At 28.6% G+C, this 11,456-nt stretch overlaps 1 protein-coding gene and 1 pseudogene across 1 annotated transcript; both read left to right on the top strand.

Annotated features, from left to right (window-relative positions):
* The first annotated feature begins 1,959 nt into the window (after positions 1 to 1,959).
* On the top strand, positions 1,960 to 3,726 carry LOC145834562 (proteasome maturation protein-like). Its single transcript, XM_082942014.1, has 2 exons — positions 1,960 to 2,010; positions 3,077 to 3,726. The coding sequence occupies exon 2, from the start codon at positions 3,109 to 3,111 to the stop codon at positions 3,505 to 3,507; it is 399 nt and encodes a 132-aa protein (XP_082798140.1). The 5' UTR covers positions 1,960 to 2,010; positions 3,077 to 3,108; the 3' UTR covers positions 3,508 to 3,726.
* Positions 3,727 to 4,191: 465 nt separating this feature from the next.
* On the top strand, positions 4,192 to 6,686 carry LOC145833221 (host cell factor 2-like; annotated as a pseudogene).
* The last annotated feature ends 4,770 nt before the right edge of the window (positions 6,687 to 11,456 follow it).

Raw genomic sequence — 11,456 nt, 5'->3', positions numbered from 1 at the left:
TGAATCAATGGAAAAATCCTTGAATATTCTTATATTTAATTTTTCAATAGTTTTTTTTGCAATAAAAACTTTAGTATTACATTTAGTATACAGTTCATAAAGTTTCTGATAATTTAGTTTTATTGATACTTTTATTGTGATTATTAAAGATATTTGCAACCATAAAAAGTTAATTTTTTTGATTCCTTAATGAAAAAAAAAAAAAAACTGTTTCAAAATTTTTTGTTCTACTGAAACTATTCACTTCAGTCATGTGTAAATTAAATTTGCTATGGACAATTATTGCCTATAAATAGAATAACAAATGAGAGATTGTTTTAAAAAACAGTTTAAATCTCAGGTTATAAGGTAGTAGTTATTCAGGGTTGCCATGGATTAGGCTAAGTCACTTATTTTGGATAAACTAAAAATTCAGTCTAAGTCAGTTTTTTGGGGTCAAAATGATCAAAAGTCAGTTTTTTAGGTGAAAATGGCAAAATGTCTCAAAAATGCTGACATTAAGATTGTTTATTTTTAATTTAAGATAAGACATAAAAACTTTGAGATCAACTGCTTGAGAACTGTAAGAGAAAATAGATTTTCAGGAAATAAGTATTTTGCACTCTAATTTGGTTCTTACATAGTTCTCTTTGACTCTGCACCCCTTTGTCTCAAAGTCTTATTTCAATTTATAAAAAGCAACTAAAGTTAAAAAGATCTTTAAAATAAGACCAATTTCTAAAATATGTGCCTTATCCCATGTTGAATATTCTTAAGATGAGCTTTTAAGCTACAAGGAAATAAATTTTGACTTAGCTATTGGTTTATATTATGGCCACATAGTAAATCACTTTTTACAGTAATTAAGTCTTATTTTTTACTTTTAGAACTAGGCTACTATTTTTTTTTACTGTGTTTTAAAGTTCAAAGTAACTTTTGAGGTATCAAAAATCAATGTAGAAATATCAATAGGTTTTTTTTTATTGGTGGGGCAAACTAAAAAGACAAAAATTGACTATTTCACTAAAAATTTACTTTTTCTTTCAGTTTTTGAGCAATTATTTCAAAACTTTCTCAGTCTAATCTTTAATAAATTTTAAATAATTTTTAGGAAACAAATTTTTAAATTAGTTTTAAGTTAAAAATTTTTGTTTTATAGCTTTGGTCATTTAAATGATTTTTTTTAAATCAGCTTCTTAAGATATATTTGTTTTATTTAAAAAATCATAACTTTTGTAATCTATACTCTTCTACAGTTTTAAGCAATAGTTCTCAAACTTCCTCAGTTTTATCTTAGCTTAAGGACATAAGATAAACAAAATTTTTACAAAATGATCTCATTTTGTAGAGTTTTAATAAGACAAAGTTGCTTTTTACAGATTAAAAAACTTTAACTAACTTTTAAGATTCAGACAGATTTAAAGTCAAAGAGTATATTAGGTTCTTTATTTAAAGGAAAAACTAAAACAGTGAATAAGTAGAAATTACAAAAAATCTATCTCCCTAATTTTTTGAGATAAATACCTTGAATTTTCAGGAAATGTTCTTTGAAATATTAAAAAAATCTCTTGTAAGCAATTTTTGAACTTAGGTCTCAATTTTTTTTTAAACAATCTTTTTTTTGATTGTAATATTTTAAATAAAAAGAAATATACTACATATTTTAATTTTCCCCTTCCACAAGGAACCTATTGTAATTTTAACTTTATCTGGCTATATCTCAAAAATTAGTTTGAGTAATAAAAATCTGTAAAAATTTAAAAACTTTGTAAATACTCTACAAAATATGATCAAATTAAAAAATTTTTATCCCCTTGTAGCCTAAATAGTATACAACTGTGTTGTAAAACTAAAAAAAAATGAATGAAAAAAAGGTTTTTTTTTGGTTTTAGAATTCTTAAATGTAAATTTTTTAACAACTATCACATATGATTTTTTTTTAATGCAAAGAGCATTTTCAGAAAATTTAAGGTTAGTTTTATATTGAATAACAATTGAGAGAAAAATTTTAGTCAAAAATCTGCTATGATGGTAAGTAATATTTCTAACATTTTTACTATATGAAAAAGTTAGCAAAATATCAGGTTTATGTTAATAGCATTAAGATTGCAGAAGTAAAAATAAAAAGTTAAATTATTGCTTCAGTATACGGTTAATGATTCAGATACAAAGTCTATTCATAAATATATTTCTCTGCAAAGAAAAAAAAAACTACATAATTAGTTTAACTAACTGAATAGTATTACAGAAAACAAAAAAAATCTAGTTAGTTTTACTTTCAAAGTTTCACCAGTATTATGAACTTATTGTTACAAAGTTTTATCAGTTAAACTATTTTATTGATTGTGTTATATATTTATTTTGTTTTTAGTTTACAAAATGTTTAAAATGAAGGCAAGCAACTTTGATTACAAAGCTTTGAGTAGTTATTCTAAAATAATAGTTGTCTGAAATAGTAGCAGTCTTGTGTAAAACTGAAAACTTAGATCTTCATAAACTCTAATTTGAGCTAAGAAACAAACTGTAAATGTTTTCTATTTACATAAAATGCAATTTTACTTGACTAACATCTGTTAAAAAATATATAAATTTGTTCAAGTGATATCTTAAAATTTAGAACACTCATATACTTGAATGTTTTAGCTGAAAATTTTTTAATTAAACTTCTTTTTAACTTCTTATTGTTAAAGTCAGATCACTAAATTTAAAAAAGTGTTTACTTTTTTATCAAAATAAAGAGTAAAAAAGTTTTTATACTATGGTTCAAGTTTATAAACATTATGAGGTATTTCAGATTACAAAACCCTGTTTCAATCTTACAATATTAAATATTTTATCATTAGTTTAAAATAACCATCACATGTAATTTATAATGTATTTTGAAAAAGCTCTAATTAAACAAAATCAAATATTCTAATAAAAAATATTAGAAATCTTAGGTTCAATATATAAATTACTTACATTACAATTTTGATGCTTTTATCAAGTTTCGTGATATTTATCATAGAAATCTAACTTTCTTTACTACATGTGTTAACTATTAAACCTTGATAAAAACAGTTGTGTATCTCTTATTCACCAAAAATTTAACTTCCAGATACTTTTGGTAGTATAAACTTCAAAGCAGCCATGAATCAGTTCATCACTAAAGAAGCCACCGCCGAATCCGAATACGGAGTAAAGTGCTCGATGAAGAAGGGGCTCCATCAAGACGACAAAGTCAGGAGGTTCGTCCACCCGCTTGAGAGCAGACCGGCCAAGCTCAACGCTCATCAGAAGCAGATGCAGAACTTGAGAGCCACACAAGGTGCGGCCGGCCCGATGAAGCTGAGCATGGAGAAGTTCGCGGTCAACCAGGCCATGCTCAGGCTTCCCTGCTTCCACGCCAACAACCTGGCCCGCGACATTTTGAACGGCGAGGACTGTGACGTGACGCCGGAGCACGTTTTCAGCGATCAGGCGAACAGCGAGGTGATGGGAAACCCCCACGTGATGATGGAGCACAAGCTGGGGTTGAAGCGCTTGTAAGCGTTTTGTTTGAACACTCAGTTTGGCTTTTTACAGTGTTGATTTATGATTTAAGTTGTATAAAGTTTAATTAAACTATTCCGTTAACAACTGTTGTTTTCTGTTTGTTGTTGATCGAGTATGGTAATTTAGTATTAAATTTCAATTTTTTTGAACACCTTGTTTTGCTTTTTCATTGTTTATTTGAGATATATAAAATTTTTGATGTAGAATGTTCATAAAATTTATATTAAACTAAAGTTTGTTACTGTACCTTTCTATTCTTATTTTGAAGTTAGTTAAAAAGTAGAAAATTTTGATAACCTTTTATAAACAGAAAAGTAAAAAAAAAATTTCAGGTTCTAAAAAATGTAGTAAAACGCGTTAATAGATATAAAACTTAATTATATCAGCAACCAGTTTAGATTTAAAAATTGTATTTTCAAACGATTTATCAATAGTTATAACTAGAGGTGTATACAATTAAAAACACTAATTTATTTTAGTTTTTTTTCTCTATTGGTACCAAGCGTATACCAGGTGTTAATTTTTAATGAGCATCTCTATCTCATATACAACTTAGTTCAGTTTTAAAGCAGAGCCCTCATAAATAAGGCAGTACTAAATCTACACTTATATTTTTGTTTTGTTCTAAAAAAGATGTACAAAGTGTAAGAATGCAATAAAGTTCAAATCACTATAAAAATGTGGTAGCCCTGAAACCATCAAAAAAGTTAAGGCAGCGTTTTTAAAATTAAGTGTGAAATAATTTTCAAATTAAATTCTCTATAAATGAAGTTACTTTTAATATTAAAAATACATTTAGAATATAAAAGAAGCAAATCTAGCGTACAAAACCGCCAGCTTAAAAACAAATTACTGTATGAATACCGGTCTGGGTTGCCAAAGATGAAGAGTTCAGAATATAAAACAAACTTAGTTAAACTTAAAACTTCATGCCCGAGTATTTTTTGCGCTCGTAGCCACTGTTGCCATAATTTTGCTCTTTTTTCGCTCTTATGTAAATCACATGCTAATTGACAAAAAAATTAAATTATGGCAACTGAGTCATAACCAATCTCGCATTTGTGCTACCAGTATATTGCCAGAGAAATAGCTAAGAAGCTTTTTTGTTTAAGAAATACCTTATGTTTAAATCTTTCTCTTCAGATGATTTAAAATACTAAACCTTATTATGTTACAACTAAAAAAAATATTTGCTTTTAATCTAACCATTGTTAAGAAAAAGTTTATGAAGCCATGCATATGTGAAAGTAAAGGTTTATTATTTTGAAGTTATAAAAGATTTAAAGGAAGTATTAAATAGCTGAGTTGTTAAGTTCTTTTAACAGCTACTTGATAAATAGTTTTAGAACATGATGGGTAATTTTAAACATAGTTATGTTTTTACAAAATGGTTTTTAGACTCTGTAGATTAAACATTTTAACTGTTATGTAGTTGAAAAATACCAACACCTAAAAAGTCCAACTTTATAAGTAATAATTTATTCAGATTTTAAGTATAAAACCTTGAACACTAGTTAATTTTCAATGAATTAGATTTTTATTTTGCAACAAAGATTGGCAACTCTAATTTTTATAGTACACAACTTTTGTACATATACTTGAAAAGCTAATACTTATGTGCTGTACCGTTTATACTGTTTTAAAAAATAGTTTCTTTTAAATTTACAAAGTTTTATTAAATTTATAAACTATTTTGTACATCTTCATTGTCTTAGTTAGATTTAATCTTTTAATATATATAAGTTTATTATTTGTTTTAACAAGCTAGCTAGTTTCAGAAGCATTCAAATGTGTTTTTTTTAAACCATTAAAACTTTAAGAGTTAGTACTAAATAGTATTCATTCTATAAAACAAAACCTGTTAATAATCTTGATTAATTTTAAAATTTATTGACAATACAATGTTTCATTCGCTTGAAACTAGTCAAACGAGATCATCAGTTGAATAAATGCTTAGTTGGAAAAAAGAATTTGAATAAGATTTTAAAGATCTCGTTTGACTAGTTTCAAGCGAGTGAAACATCGTATTGTTAATGAAATTTATAATTGATCATTCTCCTTACATTTATGTTGAGAACTTTGATTGTCATCTTTAAAGTAAAAAATATACAATAATCTTGATTAATTTATTTCAAAACGCTTTACTTATTGTATTCAATTTTGTTCAATGAAAAAAAATGTATTACAACTTTAATTTTTATAGTTTTTATTATATAGCTTTTAGTTCCATTTAATATTTATCAGGACAAAATTAAACTTTTGTTATGAGAGGAGATGTATGTTATGCTATAACCAACAAGTTTCTTAACTTAAGTGGCTAATAATAATTTAGCAAGGCTATTTATTTCAAAATTCCAAGTTCTGCAAGTAATAGTGAATGTGCGTGGTCCAGAGTAGAGAAGCCTAAGCTTTGTCATGGTCATAGAGCTTGGACAGTGAATAATGGAAAGAAAATACTTATTTTAGGTGATGCAAATAAAGGCATGATAAAGGGAATTAATGTAAATAATACAGTTAAAAATTGCTGGGTAGTGCGAAACGAAAAATAAAACAGTCTTAAAGGAATTGCTTCTTTCGGTATTGTGAATGATGGATATCGCTTAATTATTTTTGGTGGACTGCAAGGGTATGGCAGACTTTCAAATAAAATATACGAACTTAATGTCACTAACTGGGAGTGGAAAAAATTAAACCCTGGTCCTCCGGAAAATGGGAAGTATCCAAAACCAAGATTTGATCTCAGCTTTATTTTGATAGAAAACAGAATTTTTTTGTTTGGAGGCCTCACAGTTTTCAGATCAGATGAAACATACGCGGAGTACTTGTACAGCATTGAGTTGCGAAACTACGACGTGTGCAATTGGAAGATTCGAATACGTACGGCACTCCGCCTACGCCGCATTGAGTTATTGAAACAAAGACGGTAGCAAAAAAAAAACGCTCATATACGGAGGAATGATAAAAACCCCCCGACTAAGCGATGTTCTTGTGCTCGATGTTGACTCATGTACTTTGCACCTAAAGTAGGCGGCGTGTCACCGTTGCCAAGATAACTGCTCGCGAGCACGCTTGTTGACGAAAAGTCTTTCGTTTTCGGGGGTTGGGTTCCACCCGGCTCGCCTGTGCCGTCGCAGAAGTCAAAATGCACCAGCTGTCGATTTTTAGTGTTTTAAGTGGCAAACTGCAGACTTCAGAAAGGACCTCTAAGCAAGTGAAAATCAGCAACGATGGCGGACAACAGGCTGCACGTTTGGGGTGGAAGGAAGGACGATCCATGCAATCCAGTGTGCCGTGATGACACGCGGTTTCTTGAGCTGTTCAGACCGTTAACTCCGAACAAGCTTGCGCTGTCTGAAGCAACGTCTGGAAGCCTTGGTGTGTCGTGGAACGCTGTTGACAATGCTTCGTTTTACCAAATTCAACTGCAGTTGCTGGAACAACCACCAAACGAGCGAGGTAAAGAATTCAAAAGCACACTGAATTTCAACCAAAGCCACCGCTACCCTCACCACCAAATGCTCCAACCGCCGCACTGCCACCAATGGAAGCGCAACTTGACAACAATAAAGCTGGAGGCGGAACATCGGTTTCTGAAAACTCGCCAATAATTCCGGAAAGCTCTAATCTCACTCCAAAGGCTCTGTCCGACAAACCTCTGGACAGATTCGATCCCACCGGTCAGTGGTACCACGCGTGCACCATTTTTGTGAAAAATTGCTGCAAAATCACCAAGTTTATTGTCAAAACTCCCAAAGTTGATCCGAAGCACAAAGTTATCGATTTTGAGGGAGGCAAGTATGTTGAGAAGACGTTAGACACCGTTACGGGCTGAAGCGCGTGCTCGAAACCAGCTGATCGGACTGGAGCGAATGTTCTGTCTTCGAAACTCTAAAAGTTGATTCCGGTATTTACAGTGCGCCATTTGCTGTGAAAATATTCAGGAACGCCGAAGAAGCGGCCACCATCAGCTGGAGCCCGCAACTGCCGGCAAAACCGAGTAATTGGCCGTCAGTTCAGCTGAGATTCCGGGCAGGAAATATAATATTAATTTTGTCAGGGTGTGTTACGGAACTGAGCCAAGTTGCCAGCTAGGCAAAGACCATATTAAAAATGCTGTTATTGACATAAGCTCTAAACCAGCCGTTATATTTAAAATCGCTGCTAAAAAAGGTTTTGGTCACAGCTAAAAGCTCCAAAAAAGACCAGTCGCTACAGCTATTAACTCTCAGTCCAAACTAGTGAAGTTGTCCACAGCTAAATTTTCATAAAAAGAAATATTTTATTGTCGTGACAAAAATACGTATTGTTTATTAAACTTTTTTCCTATTTCTATTTATAAAAATTTTTATTACTTTTTGTCGCATAAAAGGTTTATATTTACGTTAAGGTGATCTTTATTTTAGGTGGATGCATTATTAAGTTTAAATTTTTACACATGCTTTGTATACATTTTACTTAATAAATAAAGTATTTACTGTAAAAATTGTTTATTTTTTCATATAGGCATACAGATAATTATTCGAAACATACTGTAGTGCTAACATTAAAAACTAGTATTGTGCGTAAGTAAAAATATATAAGTCAAAATACTTAAGTAGAAGATAACACGCGACCATAGATACATAACAATTAAAGTTGTCCTTTAAATTAATTAGGAAAGTTGTGTTACTTATTAACTAGAGACTTGTCTAACACAAAGTATTAATAAGTGTATTTTGTTTTATGATATTTTGAATAAAATCTAATAATCAAAATAGTATTAAAACATAAGCTACACTAGGCTTAAGGTACGTAGGATTAAGTATTCAACGAAAAGAAAATTACTAACAGGTTTAGAAGCTTATTTGAAGTTAATTATCAGAAATAATTTGAAGCTTATTTGGGTTTATAAACTTCTATATTTTTATACTGTTAAAAACATTTAGTAGAAATTTGTACCTGGTACTAAATAAGTACCGAATATCAAATCTAAAGAGTTCTGTGAACATAGTTGAATAATGTGAGGACTGATTCGTGCTTATTACCACTTTTTCTACGGGCTATAGGAACTTTAAAGTTAATTCGATATAAAAAAATAATAGTTTACAAATTACACACATTGCTCTAAAATATGCTGTATATAAAAAAATTTTGTAAACTATTTAAATAATATGTTAAAAGTATGATAGTAATAAAAATATTGGATCTAGATCTCCAAAAAGAAACAATTTTTTGTATGTTTTTATCTAAACCTAAAAGTTGTGAATTTATAGGAACAATATGAAAAAAGCAGAAATTAATATTTTGTTTAATTTTAAAATTTTGTTATGTTGCACTTACAAAAAAGTTCTTAAGTAAAAACTATTTGTTTTTTGTAAAAATTTTTCTATTTATAGAAAAGTTGAAAATATGTACCACTTTATCTACGGGCTACAGCACTATTCATTCTGACCCAGTAACTAAAAAAGTAATATTTCGGAAATTAAATACACTAAGGTAAAAAATTATTAATAAAATAAAGATTAATAAAACATTATTGAAGAAGTAAAAAATAAGGATGTAAGTAAGCGTGGAAACTAAAGAACTTTAAACAAAAACCGTAACTAGAACGACGCTGGTTAAAAGTACCCATCCTAAAGTTTATCTTTTTAAACTTGTTTTCGTGGAAAATTGAACTATTTGAATTACACTATAATACAGGGTTTCCCAAACTCATTTTCTAAATCGCCCCCCATGACTTATAAAGTATTTTTCTCTTCAGGAGTACGCACTTTTGAGCCAAAAAAATTGTATTAGAAATGTAATTTAGTCTGGAACTTCTTATGCACGCACTTTGGGCTGTGCTAAAAGTAGTTTACAGGGCTTGAGAAATTAAGTTACATTTGTTTTCTTATAAGCCCAGTAAAGTGTATTAAAATACTTAGTTATTAAAAAGCCTTGTGTAATCTGTAATCAATCCTGTTTAGATATGAATTGTTTTGAAACTAATGAAACTTTTAGGGTAGTGGTGGACAATTTTTGTAGTCAGCAATTCATATTTACTAAAAAATCTTTTCTAGTTTCAACTCGTTTAAAAAATGTAATTGCGGGCTGCATAATTTAAAAGAATAACATATATGAAAATTAAAAAACTTGAGCAAAATTGTAATAAAATTATATAGCATTATTGTGATCTATGAAATACTATTGTGAACGGAAAACCAAATTGATAGCGTATTTCAAAATTTTAAGTATCAAAAAACTAAATTTTGTTTATTTTGCACAAGTAGTTTTCAAGTTACTTAGCGGATCGAAATTTGACTGGATCTTAACCGTACGTTACCCATCTGAAATCTTAACTTAAACCTGACATTATAATAATCTCTCATATAACGAATTTCGGACATTTAGAAGTTTATACTAAGTAACTTATTTAAGCCGCACAAAATACTTAAATTATTTTTTAAATAGGCATGTTCGAAAATTACTATACCAGAGATTAAAAAACTGCAAAAGAATGAACAGTTTATTTTACACATAATAAAATGAATATTAAAATATAATTTCTGATCTAGTTTGAGGAAGTTTGACCGACCGGTTGATTTACCCACATGAAAAGTTAATGCAGTAAAAGTTAATGCACATGAACAGTTAATGCAGTAAAATTATTAATTTAAATGCTAAGATATATCATAAGCAAGTTAGTTGTAAAGTTGAAACTTAATTTTAAACTATATGTTTTTTAGTAGAATACCATTAAATAGTATTTGACTTGGAATAACCTTTAGGAAACTAAACCTTAATTTAAACATTTTCTTTTTTCTTAATTTAAATTAAAAAAAAAACAAAAGTTTTACAGTTAATTCTGTTAACAGAAAGTAATCAATTATAAATTCTCTTTATTAGCTAAAAATTTTGTTTTGTAACTGTAGCAGTCTTTTTGATGGCTTATTTAATACTGTTTAATTTTTTTTTTCCTCTAGTTATTAGCCTATAATAATTTACCAGAAGAAAATAGTGAAAAACTAAAAGCTAGTGTTGAACTATTAAAAAAAAAACACATTCTAATAACTAATATATTAAAAATTAAGATAAAACAAAAAACAGTTGTATTAACAGTTTAAAATTCCTTGATATATAGATTTTTTAACAATAATAAATCCAGGTAGAAAAAAAAATTGAGTTTAAGAATACTTTAAATGAAAAATTTGAAGTCATTTCAAACAGAGACATCAAATCTATACAATCTTTGAACAAAATCAAACAGTGCAAACTTAAAAATAATACCATTTTTTTTACAAAATGATAAATTTAAATATGTTATATGCAATAACGTTATGCATAAACATGAAATCAACTAAAACATAATACGAACATTTACTAAAGAAATAGATCTATATAAGCTATTAAATATTATGTATTTTTTGTTTTATTAATACTTAGATAGTAATAGACTTTATTTAAGTTAAATTTTAGAAAATATAAATTTGCACTTTATTTTAGGTAAAAAGTGCGAACTCAAAAGGAAGTCTACCGTAATTAATATTTATTAGGCAATATGTTGTAGAATAAATAAATTAATAAATTTTTTATTATAAAAAGACTACTTAAATACAATACAAACCAGGTTAAATAAGAAGTATTTTAAAAGATCAAATAAAATAAATTTAAAAAATAATGTCTGCTACTGAAGTCTGATATAATCTGAAGGATGAGGTTCATGACTGTTTGCAAGTTTTTCTAATCTGATTCTTAATCAGTAAAATACAGCCTCCTTTACAAATATATAGATTAGATCTTTTGCTCAAGATGTTGATAACTGAACTTAAAGCTTTCTCAACAACATAGCTATAAGAAAAAACTATAAACAATAATCTAAATTCCTCTCAAATGATTGAATACTTTTGCCTTAGTTTTTGTTGAGTCCAAAAGCTTTCATATCGTTCTTTGGAAAAAATTACTTTAAGTTCAAGGTTAGTTTGTAA

Source organism: Thalia democratica, chromosome 4 (genome assembly GCF_965202585.1).
Source record: "Thalia democratica chromosome 4, ktThaDemo2.hap1.1, whole genome shotgun sequence".
Classification (NCBI taxonomy): domain Eukaryota; kingdom Metazoa; phylum Chordata; class Thaliacea; order Salpida; family Salpidae; genus Thalia; species Thalia democratica.
Note: the sequence above shows the minus strand (reverse complement) of the source record. Positions and strands in the feature narration are given on the sequence as shown.